At 45.9% G+C, this 25,887-nt stretch overlaps 1 protein-coding gene across 1 annotated transcript in view; it reads left to right on the forward strand.

Annotated features, from left to right (window-relative positions):
• Positions 1-256: 256 nt before the first annotated feature.
• LOC147112001 (NACHT and WD repeat domain-containing protein 2) overlaps positions 257-25,887 on the forward strand; it is a 54,195-nt gene continuing 28,564 nt past the window's right edge. The window contains exons 1-5 of the mRNA XM_085998307.1: positions 257-365; positions 7,024-7,112; positions 10,985-11,101; positions 15,750-15,953; positions 21,163-21,307. Of these exons, the coding sequence (XP_085854433.1) occupies positions 257-365; positions 7,024-7,112; positions 10,985-11,101; positions 15,750-15,953; positions 21,163-21,307 (664 nt within the window). The remainder of the gene's footprint in view (positions 366-7,023; positions 7,113-10,984; positions 11,102-15,749; positions 15,954-21,162; positions 21,308-25,887) is intronic.

Consider the following 25,887-nt stretch of genomic DNA (forward strand, 5'->3'; position numbering starts at 1 on the left):
TTGTGTGGCGTTTGTTACCACAGGGGGGCAGTGCGATCCCATCGGGATGATCCAGGATCCCTGCGGAGGTGGCATCGGCTTTTCCCAGGAAACAAACTATATAATTTCGCATCTGGTAATTGCAACTTTTGCAACTGTTCGGAAGCTGCTTTTAAACAGACGCGGTCAGGGGGCGAGGGGAGCCGGAGAAGTTATTTGGGTGGATCTCATGTTGGTTTTTCCCCCATCCAGATGTTGGATGTTACCGTTGCGACAGATGGTTGATCGCCCCGTCCACAAAGATAACCCGGCCGCTGATTTCCCTCAGATCTCAGCAACTCAGGCATCGAGATGTGTCCAGATATTTATCTGTTGCAACCCAGAAGGTAATAATGTGTGTGTGTGGGGGGGTTGTTTTAAAAAATCACTGGTTTAAAGTCTTGGATGCTGTTTTTTTCCAAGTTGAAAGGTTAGTCCTGCGATTATATACTTGTTGGCTCCGAAAGAACCTTTTGATTCTTTTATGACAGGTTACAGTGTTAACTTCTCTTCAGAGTTGTACAGTACTCCGTTTAATTCAGATCCTGCACAGGACTGACGATGTTGAGGATATCACCAGCAGGTGGCTCCGGGAGACTGTCAAAAGAAAGACTTGCATTTCTATAGCGCCTTTCACGACCTCCCAAAGGCTTTACAGCCAATGAAGTACTTTTTGAAGTGTAGTCACTGTTGTATTGTGGGAAACGCGGCAGCCAATTTGCGCACAGCAAGCTCCCACAAACAACAGTGTGATAGTGACCTGATCTTCTGTTTTAGTGATGTTGGTTGAGGGATAAATATTGGCCTGGGGCAACGCTCCCGCTGGGCCGCGCGCCCGTCTGGAGGTCCCTCGCAGGCCACTTGCCACCTCGTCACTGGGAGATTACACACGTGCACAGAATTTTGAATGGGCCGTGCAGCCCCCAAAAAAAATTAAGGGGCAACGTTGGAGTGGAATAGAAGGCAGGATTTTCATCTGTGAGTTTCTTGGGTTAACTGTTTTTGCTAAAATCCAAAATATTTTAAGTAAATCAACAAGGTTGTATCAAACTACAAATCTTACAGTGCAAAGATGAAATTTGTTAAGTTTATATTCTATTGATGAAGTAGCCAATCTGAAAAGTCTGGCTTTGGTAAAGTTGAAAATGCAGATAACAATGTCAAGTAAATGCAGGTGAAATTGGGATTTGACTCGAAATATTTTTCATGAATTTAATGCATGAAAGTAGATATTTCTCCTGTTGAATTGTGTTTATTATCACACCTCTATTAACAATCTGCTGGCAGCCTTTGCTGTTCTAACTCATTGCTAGGAAGTGGTGCAAGAATGGCTGGGTTGACTGGCCCAGTGATGTTTCCCCCCTCCTACCTGTGAGAAGTTCCTGTCTTTGCACAGTGGCTACCCTGATGACTTGGCTGGAAAAAGGAGCTCATGAGGTAATCCCAGGTGTGAATCCACGGCTCACTGCTCTCTGCTACAGCAGTCCAACCTTGGCACCCGCTGGTTCACCAACCTGAGCGCCACCCAGGCATCAAGTGTAATGTTTTTAAATCTGGGCACAGGTTAGGCTTTCTAAGACAGACTTGACTTTATTCATTACATTTTCACCTTATTTTGTTTAATTACTTTACATCTGTTCTTCAGCCACTTTCCCCTTGCCCTCTGGAATTCCCTCTCAGCATCTCTGCTGTGCCTTCACCTTCAAAAATCTCCTTCCCACACCCCCCACCCCCCACCCCAACTGCACATTGCCCACTTGCTGCCTGTAAAGCTCCCTGAGACATAATGACTGCTTCAGAAATACAAGTAGTTGATGAGGATGTCAGGAGGCTACAGTGCGATTTGGACAGGTTGGGGGAATGGGCGGATACGTGGCAGATGCACTATAATGTGGATAAATGCGAGGTTATCCACTTTGGGGGTAAAAACAGGAGGGTAGATTATTATCTAAATGGCAATAGATTGGGAGATGGGGAAGTGCAGAGGGACCTGGGTGTTCTTGTGCACCAGTCACTGAAGGAGAGCATGCAGGTGCAACAGGCGATTAAGAAGGCAAATGGTATGTTGGCCTTCATATCAAGGGGGTTCGAGTATAGGAATAGGGATACCTTACTACAGCTGTACAAGGTGCTGGTGAGACCGCATCTGGAGTATTGTGTACAGTTTTGGTCGCCCCATCTGCGGAAGGATGTTCTTGCCATGGAAAGAGTGCAGCGGCGATTCACCAGGCTGATACCTGGAATGGCGGGAATGACCTACGAGGAGAGATTGAATAGTTTGGGCTTGTACTCACTGGAGTTTAGAAGATTGAGAGGGGATCTCATCGAAACATATAAAATTATGGCAGGCCTGGACAGGCTGAATTCAGAGAGAATGTTTCCAATGGCAGGGGAGCACAGAACCAGGGGCCACAGTCTAAAAATAGCGGGCAAATCATTTAAAACAGAGATGAGGAAGAATTTCTTCACTCAAAGAGTGGTGAGCCTGTGGAATTCCCTGCCACAGAGGGCTGTGAAGGCTAATTCAATAAATATTTTCAAGAGAGAATTGGATATATTTCTGAAGGCTAAGGGGATTAAGGGTTACGGAGAAAAGGCGGGGACGGGGTACTGAACTGGTAAGATCAGCTAAGATCTCAGACGAAGATCAGCCATGATCTCATTGAATGGCGGAGCAGGCTCGAAGGGCCGAATGGCCTACTCCTGTTCCTATCTCTATGTTTCTATGTTTCTATTACTGCAGCTGCTAACTTTTTCTCCTTATGAAAATTGGGGTCACATTGAGTCTCCATGTATATATTTAAAATGGCCAAGAACATTTTTGTAATGTCTCGCTTTTTAGATTATACAGTACATAATCATTATTGTCCATATATATGTCTATATTGTGAACATAGGGCTGGATTTTGTCATGGGGGGGCGGGCTGGAGGCGTGTCAGGTGGTCGGCATGTCAGGACCCCACCTCCGATGTGAGGCAGGACAAAAGTGCAATTTTGCCCTAATTGGGCACTTGATTTCCAGTGTGTGGGAACCCCTGGCCCAATGAGTCTTTTCATACTGAAACTTGCCTCCGATGACGATTTAAGGCCTGCAAGCAGCCTTGGTACTTTTTCAGCCGTACAACTTTATGACCATACTTCTGAGGGATTCCTATTGCAACTATGTCCAGCTCCAGACCAAAGTGTGCACCCAGATTCGATGAGGCCTCCCTCCGAGCTCTGGTGGAGGGTGCAAGAGCGAATAAGGAAGTGCTCTTTCCTTCCTCAGGGAGGAAAAAGCCTCCACAACAGACCAAAGCTGTGTGGCTGCAAGTGGCACAGGAGGTGAATGCCATTTCAATGTGCAGCAGAACCTGGCTGCAGTGCAGAAATAGGTTTCATAGCCTTCTCCGCACAGGAAAAGTGAGTATGCCATCCCCATGACCCTCAATCTGATCCCCATCGCCTCTCATCACCAGCACCCTGCTTTGTCAACCTCCTCCTCCACATCCCACTTCACCCTTACATCTCTGCACCCTTACCTATTCCCTTTCTCTATGTTCACATTCACTTAACTATTCAACTATGCAGCCCTCACACTCCCTATCACTGTGATGGTATGAAAACAACTTACAACACACAGGGAGGGCCCTTGGTCTTGCCACCTCACTCCATCTTTGTGTCCTTCTAGGCATCTATGCTATGGATTCTCTACACTCACTCCTTCATTCTCACTCAAACTCCACTTGTCTCTCTCATTGCAGGAAAAGAGAGCCCACAATAAGAGGGAAAGGGCGAGGACAGGAGGAGGGCCACCCTCAATAGCCCAGCTCACCACTTCGGAGGAGGCGGCCCTGGAGATCGTGGGAGTCGAGGAGGATGCGCAAGTGGGGGACGGACAGATGGGCGCATCAGAGCAAGCTGGTGACAGAATAGTTTTTCATCTCTCTCATTGACATTGCATGAGTGACTGATAATGATTCTGATGCTCTAACAGATTGACTTATGATCATCTGCACAATTCAGTCTACGTGCAACGTTTATCTCACATGTCTAACTCTCCTTTACTCCCCCACAGGACCATCGACAGCCCCCCTCCCCACTGTCCAGGAAGAACAGCCTGAGCCTCAAGACTCCTCAGAGGAAGCTGCAACCTCTGAGGGTGCAGCATCAGCAGAATTAAGCGCACCCAGCACCAGCGCAGGCACTCGCACCTCAGTGGGACCTTCGGGAGACAGAGTAGAGTTGTTACCTGGTGTATCACAGCTCACAAGTGAGCATCAGCAGATGGTGGAGACAGGGACAGCAGTGGAGAGTCCTCGTCGGAGGGCACAGGACTCTCCCAGCTCGGCTCAGTTGCATGTCGACCCTGTGCCTCCGGGTCCATCCGGAAGGAGAGCAGTGCTGAAACTCCAGGAACAGGTGCAGGAGTCTCCGGAAGGTTTTGCCTCCAGGGTCGCTGCAAGTGTGGAGCGAATGGAGGAGTCCATCGCTAACATGAGCAGTGCCTTTATGGAGGCGTTGGCGCATGAACGCATCACCACGGAAAAGATGGCAACGTCCGTGGAAAGGATGGCTAACTCCATGGTAAGGCTGGCTACCATAGAGGAGAGGATGGCTACGGCTATGGAGGAGCTCAGTTGCCAGGGTCATGAAAACATGGTCATTGTTCAGAATAGACTGACATCTCTTGAGCGATGGTCAGCTATTGAGCAGAGGACCCAGACCTTCATGGAAGTCTTCTGGAGTAGGACTTCCAGTGCAGAAACGGGTCCTCATGGCCCCCCTGAAGTGCAGCAAGGTGCTGTCAAGCCACTTGCTAGCTCTGAAGTGGGGCTGACCCATGAGAGGAATGTTGGTGGCAGAGAACCAGGAAGTGGGGGCTCCTCTCCAAGCGCTCACACGACCATGCCACTGCAGAGCCCTCAGTCAGAGCCCCACCAGAGTCCTCACCCAACTGAGATGGGCGTCTCAGCCCCTGCACAGCCGCAGGAGCAGCAGACTGTTGGCAAGCCCTCACAGGCTTGCAACCCCAGAGGATGCCCGCCAAAGGTGTCGAGACAGGAGCAGCAAGAAAGTGAGCAAGGGGCCTCCACATCTGCTGAAGCCACAGGGGAAGCATCATGTAGGAGCACACGTAAGAGGAAGATAAAGCAAAAGTAGTCACAAGGGTAGTCACTTGGGTGTTATGTTGTGTTTATTTTTTAAATGCCATCAGTTGCTTGTTGTGATAAAAAAATTCTGATGGCAAACTGTTGAAGTTGTAGCCTGTGTCATTTCGCAAATGGGACTTCCACATTGAAGGCTTAGGGCGACTTGCAATTGTCAGTATGGTGATCAGAGTGATAGGAATCCGCAGGCTCTTGGCCATTGTCGATGCTCTGGTAAGAAGGTGCGAGGCAAAAGTGTTTGATTGGCTAGGTTAAGCAAATCTGGCCAAGATGAGTGCGTCCCTTGCATCGCGGGCAGCAATGTGCTCGTGTGCTAATGCCGCTGGCTGATGCACATCCGCAAGCTGTTCATTATCGCCCTCCTCCTCCTTAGCTGAGGAGGCTATGCGATCAGCCACTTGAACCTCAGGCAGCTGCAAGCCACGATGCTGTGCCATGTTGTGAAGTGCACAGCAGACCACGACGATTCTGGAGACCTTGACTGCTGAGTACTACAGGGCTCCACCTGATCTATCAAGGCATCTAAAGCGCATCTTCAGCAAGCCGATGGTTTGCTCGATTATGGTTCTGGTGGAAATGTGGCTGGAGTTGTAACTCTCCTCAGCTTCGTTGGATGGGCTCCTCAACGGCGTCATTAGCTACGTCTTCAGGGGATAGCCCTTGTCTCCAAGTAGCCATTCGTTCAGTTGGTCTGGTGGACTGAAGAACGGAGGCACACTAGACTGGCACAGGATGAAGGAGTCATGGCAACTGCCAGGGTACTTGGCGCAAATATGCAAAATTTCCTTCTTGTGGTTACACACCAGCTACACGTTGAGGGAGTGGAAGCCCTTGCGGTTGACAAAAATACCTGGATTGTGATTGGGTGCCTTAAGGGGCCACATGTGCAGTCAACGATGCCCTACACCCTTGGAAAGCCTGCCAGATTCACAAATACAACTGGACACGCGCTTACACTTGCTTGATCCTTGGAGAAATGGATGTGATTGTGCGCGATGGCAAAGAGGGCATCGATAACCTGTGTGATACAAGTGTGTGCGGCCACCTGGGAGATGCCGCTGATGTCTGCTGTTGATCCCTGGAATGAGCCTGAAGCAAAAATGTTGAGTGTGGTGGCGACTTTGGCGGCCACTGGTAAGGTGTGTCCACCCGCTCCTCTGGGCTCCAGGTCTTGCTGCTGCATTGCGCAGATGTCACCCACTACCTCTCGCGAAAGTCGGAGCCGCCTTTCGCACTGCTGCTCAGTCATGTTGAGGTAGCTCATACCCTGTTTTGGGGGTATCTCCTGCGGCGACGTGCTTCCATGCGCTGGCGCCTTCTGGCCTGTGCAGCTTCAGGTGGGTGAGCAGCAGCTTGGCGCTCCTGTTGTTGCTCTTGCTGTTGGTGCTGCTGTTGTTCAGGGTTCTGCTGCTGCCGCGGCTGGTCTTCGTCCAAATCTGATGTCCAGGAGGAAAGGAAATAAATGGTTCCCATTCTTCTGCTATATATCTCAGTTGAGGAAGCGCTCAGTCAAGGTGGGGAGAGGGGTTGCCCAGAGAACATTAGATTGTTGTTTCCATCCCTCGGCTTCTCTATGATTCAGTGCCACACTACACGGTGGATTTATCGAGTGAGCTGTTTTAATTCCTGTCGGTTTATTTTTTTTTTTAAATAGGGTCAGTCTTAGTTTCTTTCCTGTTTTATTCTTTCCCATCTTGATAAAATCCATAACTTTTCATTGTCATCAACTGCATGCTTTATTATTCTGGTGCCAATGCATCGCATAAATAATGTTCCTGTGTAAATGTCACTGATGCCGCGAGCCACACAGATTTGCCAATCTTGTTGCTGTTTTAGTTAATCTGTCGTTTTTCAGATACAGAAACTGAGAGAAAGGCGTTGAGGGAAAGTGTTTATCCGAAGCTTCGAGAATACTGCAGACACAAGCATGGACTGGAGTTCCAGGTAACAATCAAGAGCTACCTGGGGCGGTAACAGAAAGAAAAAAGAAAGACTTGCATTTATATAGCGCCTTTCATGACCTCAGGACATCCCAAAGCTCTTTACAGCCAATGAAGTACTTTTGAAGTGTAGTCACTGTTGTAATGTAGGGAAATGCGCAGCCAATTTCCGCACAGCAAGCTCCCACAAATAGCACTGAAATAAACGACCAGATAATCTGTTTTTTAGTGATGTTGGTTGAGGGATAAATATTGACCAGGGCAGCTGACCAACAGACAGTAAGAGGTTCCTTGCACGTTACAGAATGATGAATTAAAGATGAACTAAAAGATCATTACCAGGTTAAGCAGGAAGCTCCCTTTTTTGTCGCAGGATATGTGGATCCAGGAACAGATGGGATTGAACCACACAGTCCTGTTTATACAAACACTCTGCAGCCCAGGTGAAAGAAGGGTACACTTTTTACCAGTTTACGAGAGTCTTGTAGTGTCTGTCAGGTTCACTGCAGAATGCCGTCTTCAGTAGAAATGAGGCATTTGAGTGGTGAGATTCTCTCGCAGGTTTGTCTGATGATCAGCAGGTTTGGCTGCATTAACGGTACTAATTTAGAGGGATGCTATGTGACGTAAGAAAACTACTAGGCACTTGGTTTAAACGTTAAACAAAGCTTTAATCAACTGTTTTACAACATGGAGGTCAAGTTGTGTCCTTCACTAGTTCTTGTTAAGAATGTCCTGCGCAAGCTGGGCCCGTGCCCGAGTATTTATACTCTCCCTGGACAGCGCCACCCGTAGGCCGCTCAGTATTATTTCATAAGTCTTTCTTTCATGAATGACTGATTCATGTCACTGATTGGGGAGGACAGCTAGTTTCAACTGACCCAAATCTGGGGAAATGTGAAAGCAGCCAGGATTCCTGCTCCTGAGTGCTATCCTGTGTCACCTACTGACCATCTTTTGGATCCGTCTTTCTGATGAGACGTTAAACCGAGGTCCCGTCTGCTCTCTAAGGTGGAGGTAGAAGATCCCATGGCACCATTTTGAAGAAGAGCAGGGGCGTGATCCCCGGTGTCCTGGCCAATATTTATCCCTCAATCAACACCGCAAAAACAGATTATCTGGTCATTATCACATTGCTGTTTGTGGGAGCTTGCTGTGCACAAATTGGCTGCCACGTTTCCTACATTACAGCAGTCTACACTTCAAAAGCACTTCATTGGCTGTAAGGCACTTTGGGGCGGCCTGAGTTTGTGAAAGATGCTATATAAATGCAAGTCTTTCTTCTTTCTTTCATATACATATAAACAAAGCAGATGAGAAAAGACCATCAACCCTTGCACCATCCAGACATAGTCCAACACATACGCCATTGACTCACCCCTAACACTGCAATCTTTGAAGAGAGAGACAAAAAACAGGTTTTTTAAAAATTTCGTTACGACAATGTGCTGGAGACGGTTAGCCCATAACTCCCCATAATCGCAGCTAACTATACCTTATAACTGAAAATGTCCTCCATCAGGAACTTGTCATATTCCGATATAAAGGACTGTAGCAAATCCATACCCATTGCATGTTTTGGTAGTTTCTTTCAGAAGGCAGTGACTTTGTGGGAAGAAATATTTCCTGGCATCTAACTTAATTCTAAGGGTTTTATATGCAAGCCCGCTAGTCCTATCATCTCTATCCATTTCAAATAACCTATCCAAACAGATAGTAGATTGGCGGTTAGGATCAGATCAGCCATGATCTTATTGAATGGCGGAGCAGGCTCGAGGGGCCGATTGGCCTACTCCTGCTCCTATTTCTTATGTTCTTATTAAATCCAATCCCTTCATCATTCTAAATTCATATCTCCTCTAATCATTGTTTCTCTGAAGTACATTGCTCTAACTCATCCTGGTCCTTCTCTGCAACTTCCCCAGAGCCTTGATATCCTTCACTAGGTGTGGAGACCAAAACTGGATGCAATACTTCAAGCATGGACAACGAAAGCCTTATATACCCTAAATATAATCCTCTGTTTTATACTCTGCATCTCTAACAATACAAACTAAAACCCGATTGCTTTCCATATAGTCATCTCACTCTGATTGTGCACCTTTAATGAGTGATAAACTATTACCTCAAGGTCTCTTTCTTGATCCACTAACCTTAGCAGGAACCTCTGCATGATATAAACCTGCCCAGAGTTTCCCAAACTCAAATCCATGACACTGCACTGAAAACATCTGCCAGACACAGGCCATTCTCCTAATTTATCTAAACCACCCTGCAAACTATTCTCCTCCAAAGCCTCTCTTCCATTGTCCAGCACTTTTGGACTGTCCTCGTGGGATTCCACTCTTACCTATCCAATCATAGCCAGAGCACGTACCTCTGGAGTCCCCCAAGGATCAATCCTCTTCCTCATCTACATGCAACCCCTTGGCCACATCATCCGAAGACATGGGGTCAGCTTCCCACATGTACACTGATGACACCCAGCTCTACCTCTCCACCACCTCCCTCAGCCCCTTCACTACCTGTGCTGTGAGACTGGTTGGCTGGCATTCAGTCTTGGATGAGCCGCAATGTTCTCTGTTAAACATTGGAAGACCAAAACCACCATCTTCAGGCCCTGCACAAACTCTGTACGTTTGGCACTGATTCCATCTCCGTCCTATTCGACCCCGAGCTGAGCTTCCAAACCCATATCCTCTCCATCACAAAGACTTCCACCTCCGTAACATCGGTCGCTTCCACCCCTGCCTCAGCCCATCTGCTGCTGAAACTCTCATCCATGCCTCTGTCACCTCCAGATTCAACTATTCCAACGCTCTCCTGGTCGGCCTCCATTCTTCGTGCTCTATAAACTTCAGGACATCCAGAACTGTGCAATGTGTATGAGTGGTGAGGATAGGATCATCCTTAATGATGATATAGAAACATAGAAGATAGGAGCAGGAGTAGGCCATTCGGCCCCTCGAGCCTCCTCCGCCATTTAATGAGATCATGGCTGATTCTTCAATAGAATCGCCTACCAGCACTGAGGGTGGGTTGGGGTCAGATGTTAAAATTTAAAATATCTGACCCCAACCCGCCCACTTCAGGTTTAATGGAGGCGGGACAAGGGGCCAGCAGCCAACCTGCTCCCAGGAGGGGGGTTGGCAATTTAAATATTTTAACGAGGCTGGCAGCCTCTGATTTAACCTACTTTGCTGGTTTAACCCTGGCCATCCGGGTTTCCCAGGCCTCGGGAAACCCGGCAGCTGAAGAGAGGCAAGGACCGCTTTGGGGAGAAGGTAAGTGCCCTCACAGGACTGCTTGTGGGCCAAGAGGAGCAGGAGTGCTTCCCCCAGCCCCCACAAGCAACCCTCTCCCATCAGATCCACCCCATATCAGGGCCCCTGGGATCGGAACCCCCTCAACGGGGTTGTGGCTTGGACCTACCTGCCCCTGCGGCCTGCTCCCACAGTGCTCCCCGCCCGAGTGGAAGCCCAAGCCTGTCAATCAGGCTGACTTCCTGGCGGGGAACCTGTCAATCACTTCCTGGTTTCCCGGTCCGAAACTCCGCGCCCCCACCTACATAACCCGCCCCTGTTAATATCCAGGTCGTGCTGTCGAGGCTCACACATGAAGAATGGCCACTTGGTTGGGTTGAAAAGAACTGCTGATATCCTCGGAACTAACCCTGTCTAAGTTGGGGCCTTAAGGAAGGCGAAAATTGGGGAATTAAAAAAAACATATGCAGTGTCTCTGCCAAGTTGTTGCCCTGTGACTACTTCCCTGGGAGGTGCTCTTGGGCCTCATCGTGCATGGCTGACAGCAAATCGTGATGAAGACAATTCTGCAATAAGATTACTGCCTGTATTTCACTGTGTTTCAAATTCACAGGCAGTCGATGCTTATGTGGGAGTGGATCCAGATGACGTCTGTGATTCTGATGTCCGGAAGCTCCGGATGAAGCTGTTGGATGAATGTTTAAAGTTTTCTGCTGGGCCATGTTTTGTGGTGAGTAATCAGAATGTGGATACTGATTACATGTGAAGCAGACACAAAATAAATACAAATCCGACAATGACTGTGCAGCCTGGCAGTGGAAATGGATGGTTAAAGATGCATTGTTCTATATATAAATTTGCTCCGATACTGACGAATGGCCTACTCCTAATTCTTATGTTCTCGTGACTGCTGCTCCCGCTGCTGTAGTAACTGCCATTTTTCTATTGCAGGGCATGCGTGAACTTAGTCATTACTGACAATATTGGCCCAGATATTCCGATCGCAGGCCTCCCGCGGGCAGAGGACTGCGATCTGGAAAAATCTGCGTCCTTACCGGAGGGCTCCCGGGACGCACACAATTCCAGTGCTGGGCCTCTCCAAACTGCAGGTGCGCAGGGCCCACGTATCCCAGAGGCGCAGGTAGTTCACAGCATCTCTGGGATCACGTGGGTCATGGGGAGCCAATCACAGAAGGGAATCTCCCTTCATACACTTGACGGGAAGACCTGTCAAATATTTGAATGGAGATCAATGAAAAAACATAGTAAAACTTTAAATACATTTTTTTTAAATCACATTTTTAAAATGACTTGAAATTACAATAAATTAACTATTTTAAACAAAAATTTAAATTTAAAAAAAATTAAAGTTTTTTACGGGGCTAAAAATAAACTTACCTTTATTTAAAGTTTTTTTTAATGATAAATCAGTGAAAAAAAATGTTTTTTTTTACTTTTTTCAACTCTTATCCTGGTAAAAGCAGGCCTTACGCCTGCTTTTACCAGGCACAAGAATTGTAAGTGTTTTCTGCGGGCGGAGGGTCTCCAAAAAGCAGAACTCTCCGCCCGCAGAGGCCCTTCTCCGGGGCAGCCGGAGGATCTGTCGAGACCATTCTTGACAGATCGGAAATGCCGGTTTCCAGCGCATGCGCTGTGCAGGCCTTAAACCGGTATCTCCGATGTCCCTACGGGTGGGTACACAGCGCATACCCACCTGTAGGGATCGGAATATCCGGCCCAATATACCTGTACCGAGGTAGGTAGGCGCAGTGCAGCCGCTCGGCCAGCCATTTTTCTTTTGCCGGTAATGGTGCAGTGCTGATTGGAGGTTGAAATAGTGTTGACGTCAGAGGCACCGTTGAAAACTCCCTAATTTGGGGAGTGCACACACACATAGGTGGCAATGTCCCGGCGGGAAATGGGCGGTAACAGGGATGCTTGTTGAGACGCCTGATTCATTCACTGGTACTGGATAAAGTGCAGGAGTATGGGAAGGGTTGATTCTGGGGTTGCTGCAGCAGGAGTCGTCACTCTGACATTTGCATGAAATTAGCTAAACACTGTGACGTATGCTGTTTGGAGCTTTTTAATAAACGTAATTGTTTGTGGAGGCTTTGCACCTCCTAGAACTATTATAGAACGGATTCAGTGCTTTGGAACTATGGGGCAGTTTTATTCCAATTCCTGCTATGAGATATGGGTTAAAGGGGCAGTGTCAGGGTAATTGCTAGACAAATGACAGTTGATTATTAAACTAGGAATTTATTATTAAACCAATTACAGGGTTCTTCTGTGATCAGATGAAGCCTGGCAGAAACACTATCCCATCCCATGGTACAAGGAGGGAACGGTAGCATAGTGGTTCTGTTACTGGACTAGTGATCCAGAGACATGAGTTTAAATCCCACCACAGCAGAACATCAGAACATAAGAAATAGGAGCAGGAGCAGGCCATTCGGCCCCATGAGCCTGCTCCACCATTTCATGAGATCATGGCTGATCCGATTTTGACCTTCACCCCACCCCAGAACACTTGACGCCCCTGGTGCTCAAAAATCTGTCTATCTCAGGCTTGAATATATTCAATGACTCAGCTTCCACAGTTCTCTGAGGTAAAGAATTCCGAAGATTCGCGACCCTCTGAGAGAAGAAATTTCTCCTCATCTCCATCTTAAAACATAGAAACATAGAAGAGAGGAGCAGGAGTAGGCCATTCGGCCCCTCGAGCCTGCTCCGCCATTCAATGAGATCATGGCTGATCATCCAAATTCAGTACCCTGTCCCTGCTTTCTCCCCATATCCCTTGGATCCCTTTAGGCTTAAGAAATATATCTAACTCCTTCTTGAATATATTAGTTACCGTTTGCCAATCGGAAAATGACCCATTTATCCCAACTCTCTGTTTTCTGTTAGTTAGCCAATCCTCTATCCATGCTAATATATTACCCCAACCCCATGAGCTCTTATCTTGTGCAGTAACCTTTTATGTGGCACCTTATCGAATGCCTACTGGAAATCCAAATACACCACATCCACTGGTTCCCCTTTGTCCACCCTGCTCGTTACATCCTCAAAGAACTCCAGCAAATTTGTCAAACATGATTTCCCTTTCATAAAACCATGTTGACTCTGTTTGATTGTATTATGATTTTCTAAATGTCCTGCTATTACTTCCTTAATAATGGATTCAAGCATTTTGCCAATGACAGATGTTAGGCTAACTGGCCTATAGTTTCCTGCTTTCTGTCTCCCTCCTTTTTTGAATAAGGGCGTTACATTTGCGATTTAAAATCCGCAGGGACTTTTCCAGAGTCAATTACAGAATTTTGGAAGATTACAACCAATGCATCCACTATCTCTGTAGCCACTTCTTTTAAGATCCTAGGATGCAGGCCATCAGGTCCAGGGGACTTGCCAGCCTTTAGACCATAAGTTTGCCTAGTACTTTTTTTCTAGTGATAGTGATTGTTGTAAGTTCGTCCCTCCCTTTTGCCCCTTGAGTTTCTACTATTACTAGAATGTTTTTAGTGTCCTCTACAATGAAGACAGATACAAAATATTTGTTCAATGCCTGTGCCATTTCCTTGTTTCCCATTATTATTTCCCCAATCTCGTCCTCTAAGGGACTAATGTTTATTTTAGCTACTCCCTTCCTTTTTATATACTTGTAGAAGCTTTTACCGTCAGTTTTTATATTTCTTGCTAGTTTACTCTCATAAGCTATTTTCTCCCTCTTTATTATTTTTTTAGTCATCCTTTGCTGGTTTCTAAAATTTTCCCAATCTTCTGGCCTACTACTAATCTTTGCAACATTGTATGCCTTTTCTTTCAATTTGATACCATCCTTAACTTCCTTGGTTAGCCATGGTTGGTTCATCCTTCTCTTCACATCTTTCTTTCTCTCTGAAATATATCTTTGTTGAGAGTCAATACAATTTAATTTTCTTTATAATGTATTATTAATACACCAATTTATTAAGGTGCAATATGTTTGTGTTGTTGGCAACATATTGAAAGAAATTAATAACCTTAGACTGTTTGGTCAGTTCTTCGGAAACCTCAAGAGTGAGCTTTAGCTCAGTGTTAGCGTTCCTGCCTTGGGGTCAGAAGGTTAGTGGTTCGAGCCCTGCTCCAGACTAGCACCGGTGAACAGACGAGAGTTTCTGGTCTCTTAACATCCAGCCGGGTACTTGCGTCCGACAGGAGTGGAATGGTCCCCCCACATCAGATCTGGAGCCTCTGGTCAGGTTAACGAGCTGTCCACATTAAAAGAATCTTTGTTGCAGAAAACATCCAGAGCATGGTCCGCTGTTTGTAAACGCAGTGGAAGAAATGGGCTACCTCATGTGCCGCTAGGCACGGAAGAGAGAGTGAGAGCTGTAAGCCCCTCTCGGTGTAATTCAGATTCATTGAATGTGCTGAAATCTGGCTTCTACATAGTCATGGATTTTTCTCCTCATTCCTGAAACCACAGTACAGGTTAGTGCTGGGTCTGTGTTGTCTGGCTAGCTCCTCATCATTCTTTGCTTTGGCATCCTTCACTGTTATCTCCTCACCTCTCCTGAAAGTGCTTACTCATGCTGGTGGCAGCCCTCTCGTACCTTGTTCAAATGGCCATTTGTCTTGTATTAGCAAGGACAGTGAGTGGTGGAAGGCCATTCAACTTTGAATGAACAGCAATGAAGAGCAGGAACAATCAGATCATGGCTGATCTGTAGCTTAACTCCATCTACCCGCCTTGATTCCAAAACCCTTATTACCCTTGCCTAACAAAAATATATCGGTCTCAGTTTTGAAACTGGTGACTCCCCCATGCTGGCTAATCTTTTTCTCTCATCGCACATTTTTGAATGTTTTTCCAAAGCTTCCATATGAATACTGTTATCATTAAAGGGCATTTGGGAGTGTTCTCACTTTTGCACTGTTCATTAATCTGTTCTTATAAAAGTACGAGGAGGCACAGAAAGGTCCTTGCTAATCACGCCAGCTTTTAGCACAGCTCAGTCAGTCCAATTCTCCTTGGTATCACAGAGGTGCTTTCAGAATCCACAGAATGATTAATAGCATCAGAACAACATCTGTGGTAAGCTTTTCTGGTCATGAATCCTGATAAAGAATTGACTTCAGTGTGTGTCTGTATGTAATTAAAAGTAGCTTTAGTACATTTACATGTCCAATTGCAACTGCAGTAAACCTGGAGAGCAGTAAGTTCATCTCACTCCAGTAAGATTCTCATAACCTGCTCAAGTCTTCACTCTGAGCTGTGGGGCCTTCCTCACTTTTGGCATGCAACGCATCTGCCAGTGTTCCTTATTGATGTTGTCCTGCATGAAATCTCGTAACCCCATGTGATTTTATGTGCTGTAACTCTTTGTTAGGCATTAATAGGGGAACAATATGGAAGTGCCAGCTTACCAGCGGAAATTGAAGCCAGTGAATTTGAGGTGATTCTCTGCAGATCACAAAATGAAGGCCTTAGCACCAGGCTTCTGGAGGACTGGTACCATCGGGATGAGAATTCTGTTCCACCTGCCTACTACCTAAGGCCGAAAACTGATGTCCTCCCTGACTATTGCAACAAGGTGAGTTTCCATGGGTTGCACAGTGTGTACGTCCCAGCTGTCTGGCAGTTTACAGTAAGGTATCCAACTCTAATTCTCCAGCATTGAAGACAGGTGAAGTGGGCAGATGCAATTTAATGCGGATAAGTGTGAATTGTTGCACTTTGGGAAGAACAACATGGAAAGACAGTATAATCTAAATGGTACTATTTTGAGGGGGGTGCAAGAGCAGAGGTACCTGGGAGTGCATATTCACAAATCCTAAGGTGGCAGGGCAAATAGAGAAGACGGTTAAGAAAGCATATGGGTTACTTGGATTTTTAAATAGGAGCATTGAGTACAAAAACAAGGATGTCATGCCAAGCCTTTACAAATCCCTGGTTAAGCCACAGCTGGAGTATTGCGTACAATTCTGGGGATCACACTTCAGGAAGGTTGCTAAGATCCTGGAGAGAGTACAGAGGAGCTTTACCAGGATGATACCAGGGATGAAGGCATTAAGTTACGTGGAGAGATTGAAGAAGCTGGGATTTTTCTCCTTAGAGCAGAGAAGGTTAAGGGGAGACCTAATTGAGGTATTCAAAATTACGAGGGGTTTTGATAGAACAAGTAGGGAAAAACTGTTTCCTCTGGCAAGTGGGTCGGTAACCGGAGGTCATAGATTTAAAATAACTGGCAAAAGAACTAGAGGGGAAATTAGGAGAACTTCCTTCATACAGAGCGTTGTTAAGACCTGGAACACACTACCTTAAAATGGTGGAATCAGATTCCATAGGAACTTTTCAAAGGCAATTGGACATGTGCTTGAAGAGGACTAATTTGCAGGGTTATGGGGTAAAGCTGGGGATGTGGGTCTAAATTGGACAGCTCTTTCAAAGAGCCGGCACAGGCATGATGGGCCGAATGGACTCCTGTGCTGTAAGATTCTATGGGCTGGATTTTGTGGCGGGTCAGCGGTTGTGATCGGTGGCGGGTCGGGTGGGAAAGTGGGTTTTTCTCCCCAGCAGGTCAGGACCCCGCTGTGAACCCGTCGCCATGCGCCTTTACCAAATGTCGGGTCTGTCAGCGCTGAGCAGACCCGACACGCAGTGGCAGGTGAGGCAATTAAAATCATTCGTGACTTGTTTACAGCCACTTAACTATGTTTTTTTCCCAGCTTTTTGGATTTGACAAGTTACCCACTGATTTCCCGCTGTTCCTAGACCTCGTCTGTGAAGCTGAGGCGGGAGGTCACTGGACATTGAATCAGCTGATGAGTTGACAGCTTCAAATGTCAAGTCAAAGCTCCCAGCTGATTGAGACATGTTTCCTTAACCACTAGCTTCTCTAAACTGCATTTCCACTACAGATTCAGGATGCTGCAAGTCTTTATACAAGTCTCCATCCAGTCTGACCTCATTACCTCTCCCACCTTTGACAGATCGCTTCTGTCATCTCAACTTCACCTGCCATCTATTCCATCAGCATGGGCACCCTTGAAACTATCTCACCTTGGTCCTCAGAATCCCATCACGATCAGCCCCAACACCAGCAGCACCAGGCACACCAGCAGCACCAACAACAACACCAACCTTCTCCGCAACAACTGATGCTGCACAAGAGACAGGGCATCAGCACCCGACCACATTGCTGCCTGGGAGCCCAGGGATGGCCTCACCATGGCCAGATTTACTTCACTTGACGCTGTACACCCTGGCTGCCACATGATGCGCTAGGCTGGCACCAACCCACACCAACACCATGAAGCATCCCTACAATGTCCAAGCCATTCCTTTCACACTCATCAGCATTGCAGGGGGTACCGTTATGTCTCACCATTTACTGCAACTCACTAAGCCACTTCCAAAGGTGCACACAAATCCGTCCAAGAACGCAAAGTGTTGAAAATGAAGGTTTAATTGTTTGACACCACATTAACAGAAACTTTACATGAACATTGCATAAAAACATCCAAGTGCCTACCCTTGTATGTTGTTAGTTGGTATGATTGCATTAGGATGAGGGTGAGTGTGAGGGGTGGCTACTGAGATGGGGAAGTGATAATGTAGATAGAGAGGGATGGGTGGGTAGATAGAGAGGGATGGGTGGAGGTGTAAGGTAAGTTGGTGTGAGTAAGGATGTGCAGGAGTAGGGTAGGGAAGGCAGAGTGATGGGGATGTGATGAGAGGCACAGCAGGATGAGGTTGAGTGTGACTTTGTACTAACATTTTGTGATCTACTGAGATCATTGAATGGTTGCAGCACTGCACCCAGGTCCTCCTGACCACATCCCTGCTTGGTGCCCTCCTGTGCAATGTGCAACCAGGCTCTGTTGATCTCCTGGGGAGGTCTCTTCCACCCATTGGAAGGGAAGAGGACCTCCCTGTGTGCTGTGACTCCCTCCGTAAGCATATGGAGGGAGTCATGGGAGAGCCTGGATGCAGCCATGCACCTCTGTGCAGTGATTGTCAGTGTTTGCAGCACCTCAATGCTGTAGAACACTGACAGCACAACTGTCAAAATAAATTTGGATATGGTCCATTTAAGGACACCGGCTGATGATGCGTCATCAAATGACGTCACCAGACCCGCTTCCTCTAATTGGCTAGCAAACGCGATGGGGAAATTAATTTCAGAGGTCGGGGGGTCGGGACCTGCCGAGGTTCGGAAAATCATTGCCTATAATTCTACCTCCACTTTGTTTTTAATTTTAATTGTGAACTTTATAAAGAAAAACTTTGAGTCTTCCATGTTCATTGTTCCCTAGGTAAGAAAGTAGACACATGCTACTGTTAACAAGCAGTAACTGGTCATTGAAAGGTGCATAAAGGCAGCCCAGCTTGGATTCCTCTTCGAGTTTCCACACATTTTCTGTGGGGAAATGCTTCATCTTTGCACCTCCCTCTAATAATTTAGCAGACATTAAGCACTCGCCGTATGAGGAGCTTCAAATCTGAAGCCCTGTAGAGTTATTCCATGGCAGTGCATTACTACCTTTCTCCATCCCATCTTGGCATGCTGCTCTGTGATTAAGCTGCAGGCTCTGGTTTTCTAATGAGGCAAGATAACAGTGCTAGTTTCTTCTACGTCATTGATGGACTACCATGCTACAGACTGGATGAGGACTGAGAGATTTCACTTCTGTTTGTAATAGGCAGACCTGCATAATTGGGTTTCAATGAGGCCCCTATAACCATCCAAGACAAAGCAATGGAAAAGTGTTACAAACATCACTGCCGCATTCTCATTGATTTTAGTGGGGCAGGGTGGGGAGGGTGCCTCAAGGCTAAGCAATGACAAATCTGCCTAGGCTAATAAAACACCTCAAAGATAGCAACTATATTCTGCATTTTTCCTCGTAATGGCCAGCATTTTTTTCTTTATTTTCCTTTTAAGGGTACATGCCCTCTTTTTTCCCCACATGTTTCCCTCTGGTGTTGCTGGGCCATACACCATTCACAGCTGATGGAAGCCAGCCTCACCAGCCTGGTCTGAACAGGCTGTTGTCAAGGACGTGAGAAATGCCAGGCAGCAATGTCCCTTACACTGACCTTTCCTCCGTGAGGTGGAGAGACTGGAATCAGCACTACAGCAACTAAAGTTAGGTGCTCAATTGAGTGTTAAATCAAACCCACTCCATGATTTAAAGTGTTGCTGCTCCAGTATTTACCCACACTCCGCACCTTCTCAAAGTGCCTATTCGCTTTTCCCTGCTCAGCTGCAACTATTGCCACTGTTGACTGGCTTTTGTCTCCTATTATCGAGTAATTCAATAATCCAATTTAGAATTTCATCTTGGATCCCATGAGCTTTCACTTCAGTCACCATCTGTGAAACACATGAATACACTGGAAGAAATGTAATGCTGTGAACTTGTGATACATGCTAATAGCATGTGACTGTCTTAATGCATTCATATTAAATTCCTCTGACAATTATCTTAACAAAGGTTAATTTTGTTTAAATTAGCAGCCAGAAGAATTTCAAATAAATGTTATGAATGCTTTCATCTGCTACACTGCATAATGCGTCCATATGTGAACGCTGCATTAATGCATTTGATTAATGCATTAAAATCCCTCCATGCCTGTAATCCCTCTGTAACCTCCTCCAGCCCAACAATCCTCTGAGATCTCTTTAACGTTTTACTATGTTAATGGTGCTGTATAAATGCTGCATTTAAGTGTTTGGGTGCTAACACTGCAATCATGCGTCCAATTTCTAATACTGTAGAGCACGATTTCACCCAGTAAATACAATGTAAAACCTATAGGTTTTCTGCAAATAAGAAAAACAACCTAAGGTCCCACCTGTGTGATAGGGTAAAGAGATCTGCAGGAATGATGGCCAACACTGCAATGGAGCAAAGAGTGAATCTGAACTTCCTAAAAATGTCGACTCGTTATATGAAATATTGTTTTAAGCTCATTTTTTTTGTTATTTTTCTCCCCTGTCTTTTAGACGCTACCACATGACATTCATCATTCAAGTGATTCAGCAAGGCATCCTGCACCGAACTCTATGCCTCTATGAATTGGTGATTGTCTGGTGGAAAGCATGCGAGAGCAGCCTGATTGCTCCCCCTTTGACCTCTCTTTCTTCCATTGGGGGAAGCCCCGGCTTCATGTCTTTGTTTTGAAGGCAATGTTTACAGATTTAAAAAAAACTAACCTAGAAGTCCAAAGTTTTTTTTTCAAATTTCGTTCCATTATTCATCTAACAGCCTAAACAATGAATACGGGCGTGTTTGTCAACCACGGGGGAATGGGGAAATCACAGCCAAACCCAATCCCTGCCCACACACTCACTCTCCTCGATGAGTCACTCGGTTCCCCTTCCTAACCCAGAAGCACACTGTTACTGACGCAAGGTCATCGAGCTGAAACGTTAACTCTGTTTCTCGCTCCACAGACGCTGCTTGACCTGCTGAGTATCTCCAGCATTTTCTGTTTCTATTTCAGACTTCCAGCTTCCGCGGTATTTTGCCTTTGTTCGGCATTGGATAGGTTTTTTTTTTAAACCTGCTCAGACATCACAGAAGCCTAAAAGTCTGGTTTATAAAGTCAAATATTTATCTTCCAGCTTGCCTCATGATTCAAAGGCACTATTAGCTGTTAATGAATTTTCACCATCAGCAAAGAAGCCAAATTTCCAAATCACTGAATGTCGAGTAACAGGAGCTGATAGAAGCTGATGTCAGTCTTTAAATTCCAATCTCTGCTTCATATTAAATGTGGTCCATTGTTTGCAGGCTGAGGACAGAGCGAGGGAAGTGGCTCACATAGCATGGCGTGAGAGTTTCACAGAAATGAAGATGATCCTCGATGAGACAGTGAAGAAGTGCCTTAAAGAGGGAACAATAAAACCAGAGCAAGCTCAGAAATACTTCACCTCAGGTAACTGCTGCCTGTTTATTTCTAGAGGGATAGAATTGAAAAGTAGGGAAGTTACGCTAAACCTGTATCGAACCTTGGTTAGACCACTGAGTACTACATCTGGTTGCCATATTATAAAAAGGATATAGAGGCACTGGAGAGGGTGCAGAGAAGATTTACAAGGATGATACCAGAAATGCGAGGGTATACATATCAGGAAATGTCTCTTGAAAAAAGAAGGCTGAGGGGCGACCTAATAGAGGTCTTTAAAATTATGAAAGGTTTTGATAGTGTGGACACAGAGAGAATGTTTCCACTTGTGGGGAAGAGCATAATTAGAGGTCATCACTATAAGATAGTCACCAAGAAATCCAATAGGGAATTCAGAAGAAACTTCTTTACCCAGAGAGTGGTGAGAATGTGGAACTTGCTGCCACAGGGACTGGTTGAGGCAAATAGTATAGATGCATTTAAGGGGAGGCTGGACAAGCTTATGAGGGAGAGGGAATAGAGGGTTATGCTGATAGATTTAGACGAAGAAAGACGGGAGGAGGCTCTTGTGGAGCATAAACACCGGCATGGACTGGTTGGGCTGAATGGCCTGTTTCTGTGCCGTATATCCGGTGTAATCTAGTGGTTGGCGAATGCTGTCGGATGATGGCCCTTTAATTGGCTGGCACCTGTATTTTTTCCCGTCCGGTTCTCTCCCCACCACTGTAAGTGCCGACTCATCCTGGAGTATGGTTCGGTGTGCATAGGTGGCCACTTTGCATATGTAAACCCAGACAGCAAGTGTTAGAAGACTGTGGAGGAATCACAGGTGTGAGTACTGTCCTCATCTGATGTACACATGCACACGAGCCACTGGACAGTGATCAGGAATGGGAACTCTAGCTGACTTTTCCTTTAAGAACATAAGAAATCGGAGCAGGAGTAGGCCATTTGGCCCCTTGAGCCTGCTCCGTCATTCAATAAGATCATGGTTGATCTTCTACCTCAACTCCACTTTCCCGTCCGATCCCCAAATCCCTTGATTTCCTTAGTGTCCAAAAATCTATCGATCTCTGTCTTGAATATACTCAACGACTGAGCATCCACAGCTCTCTGGGGTAGAGAATTCCAAAGATTCACAATCCTCTGAGTGAAGAAATTCCTCCTCCTCTCAGTCTCAGGATAAGGGACTATGACCCCTAGTTCTAGACTCTCCAAGTCAAAGTACTTCAGTGTTTCTTTCCTCCCTTGATTTCCCTAGATTGAGGCCCACTGTAGTGTTCAAACACCACTCCAGCTTAGATCAGCCAATGGAGAATTATACCTCCTTGATAAATGACCTCTGACCCATCTTCAGATGTGACTACCCCCATGGAAAAAGTTGGGCTCTGTTGATGATTCCCTCAAGTTCCCATCACTTGCTGATGATGGTGATGATAAACTTACACACTCAGCGACCTGTGAAAATAGTTTTTCCAAATTTATCTTTATCAAAACCCCTGATAATTTTGAATATCTCTGATCGGATGATCTCTTAATCAGCTGTTGTAGCGAGTTTATGATCTCGGCCATCGGCGAGTGGAGGTTAGATCGTTATCCACAGAGATGGAGAGAAACACTGATGGGAGAATTATGCTAGGCTGCTGTTGTGCATATTCTGGCAGGCAGAATAATAGGGGCCTCGGAGAAGCTTTGCTTTTTCATCCTCCATCAGTGAATGAGGTGTTGCACAGAGAAACCTAAAAGAGGTGGGGAAAATCAAAAGCATTCACAATTGGGGTGAAAAATAAAACATAAATAAAATATTAGTCTGTATTGCACACGCCTTCATTAGTAAATATTGTTCAATTATATCATCAACTAATCCAGGACTATAATAGTCCAAAATGTATCCCGCTTCATTGCTAAGCTACAGGTGAAGATACTGCACCACCTAGTGGACAGAATATGAAGTGCACGGTGAGCTTCCAACCAGGATACTATTTCCTCAACATTATTCAAAAACGAATATTTAGCTATAAGATTTATATGTCGGCTTTATTTAAACCCGCAGTATACCTCAGTGCTGCCCATGTCACGGGAAAAAACGCAAGATGATCCTGAAAAGTTTCTTCAAAGACAAATGCAAAAAAAATGCACAGAAACAGGCCATTCGGCCAAACAGATTATGCTCCACATGAGCCTCCTCCCACCTTACTTCATCTCATCCTATTAACAAACCTTCTGTTTCTAGTCCTTTCTCCCTCATGTACTTATCTCGCTTCCCCTTAAATGCATCTATGCTATTTTCCGCAACTACTCTCTGACCACACTCTGGGTAAAGAAGTTTCTCCTGAGTTCCTTATTAGATTTATTAGTGACTATCTTATATTTATAGCCCCTAGTTTTGGACATAGAAGATAGGAGCAGGAGTAGGTAATTCGGCCCCTCAAGCCTGCTCCGCCATTCAATGAGATCATGGCTGATCAAAGGAGAAACATCTTCTCTACATCTACCCTATGGAACCCCCTCATAATTTCAAAGACCACTAACAGGTCACCTCTCAACCTTCTCTTCTGTTCAATCTTTCCTGATAGTTATAACCTCTCAGTTCCAGTATCATCCTTGAAAACCTGTTTTGCACCTTCTCCAGTACCTTTTTGTAATATGGAGACCAGAACTGAGCACAGTACTCTAAGGGCTGTATTTTTCCAACCTCGACAGGTCCGGGGCGGGCGACATCCGTGGCGTGTGGGGACCCCGCATCTGTGTTGATCCCGGCCTCCAACAAGATATTCCGTTGATAGGGCTTGTTAAGCCCCACCCTGCGAGGTTCCCGGCCAATTAATAGGAAGTGGGTCTGATGATGTCATTTGATGACACGTCATCAGCCGGTTTCCTTAAAGGGACCAGGGCCACATTCATTTTGACAGTTGTGTTGTCAGTGTTCTACAGCATTGAAGTGCTGCTAACACTGACAAGCACTGCACAGAGGTGCATGGCTGCACCCAGACTCTCCCACAGCACGCAGGGAGATTTTCTTCCCTTCCAATGGGTGGAAGACACTTCCCCAGGAGATCAACGCAGCCTGGTTGCACATTGCACAGGAGAGCACAAGCAGGGATATCGTCAGGAGGACCAGGCTGCAGTAGCACAAACCTTTCAGTGGGCCACACAGCCCGTTAAAGGGGCCACGCACCCAAAAAAAAAAAAATGAAAGGGTACATTGAGCATGAGTTCGCTGATTTCAACCAGGATCAGAGTAAAATCATTGCAATGGGCCTCAGTATCCCTGGGTTAGGGGAGAAAAAAATGAGTCGGGGTTCCTGCTCCTGACTGCTATTCAGGGACCGTTGCTGGAAACTATCCCTGTGGGAATGTCGGGTGAGGACAGGATCAGGATTGGCACTGATGCCTCCCAAGAGGGATTCACCTGCCAACACTCACTGACTAAGAATGGCCCCTTGGGAAAGGTACTAGAGCAAGGACAGTACCTATGGAACCATGTCTTGTGTGTCAACCGTGGCTCCGTTGGTAGCACCCTCGCCTCTGAGTCAGAGGGTTGTGGGTTCTGTTGTGTCTGTGTATAATAAGACACAGACTGCAGGAGAAACGGTACAACAGGTGTTTACTGAATGAGGGTTACTCTAGAACTAACTGTGCAGATCACTACTCAGGGTTTATATACAGGTGTGGTCACTGCCGGTACTACAGTATACAGGAGCTGTAAAAAGTAGTTCTCGCCCTTAAAGGTACATACACTACAATTCCTCCCCTTTTAGATTAACAGTACCATAACACTCATTTAACAATTAAATATCAAACTAATTACAATTAACACTTTTAACATGCAACATTAGCTGAAAATAGTCTATTTATAAATTCAGTCTTTGGGGAGGCTTCCTGATTCTTTCTGGATAATGCCTTTCCCGAGTGTCTCGCTCTTGGTGCGGAGGCGATTCTAGCACCCTGTCGTCAGTTGATTCATCAGCTTCCAATGCTATTGGCCCAGAACTTGGTGTCGGGGGCTTGCTGCGCGTGCAAGCCCCCGATGCGCACTTACCCAGCGCGCCGACATCTGAAACCTGGCCCGCAGTGGATTCCTGTCAGTGGCCAGGTTCTGATGTCGGCGCGCTGTGCTAACCTGACCCAGTGGCGTAGTTAGTGCGATGTGCCGGCTGGGACCAGGTGAGCACTGTTCAGCCAATCAGGGGAGGGGAAACTTCATTCATAAGTTTGAGAGTAAGAACTGTCAAACTCATGAAAAGTACTGCACCCCAAAACACTACTTAAACTTTAAATAAAATTTTAAAAAACATCCCAATCATTAAATTAAGTATAAATAAGTTTAAAAAAATAATTTAAACAATTTTTTTTTTGAAAAAAATTAATTTTTAATAAAAAGGGTCTAAAACTAAACTTACCTTATTGTAGATTCTTTAAAATAATAAACCTGTGGGAAAAAAATTCTAAATTGCATTAAAACACCACTTAACTGTAAAAATAAATACTTACGTGTGCTTTTTACAAGCGTAAAGACCGGAGGCCTTTACACATGCGCAAATCCCCCAAAACAGAGGAAATCCAAGATGCACTCGCTGCCCCCTACAGCGCACGCGCTAGCCTCTTCA

The sequence above is a fragment of the Somniosus microcephalus genome, chromosome 10 (assembly GCF_052327205.1).
Source record: "Somniosus microcephalus isolate GS21.2 chromosome 10, FLI_Smic_1.0, whole genome shotgun sequence".
NCBI lineage: Eukaryota > Metazoa > Chordata > Chondrichthyes > Squaliformes > Somniosidae > Somniosus > Somniosus microcephalus.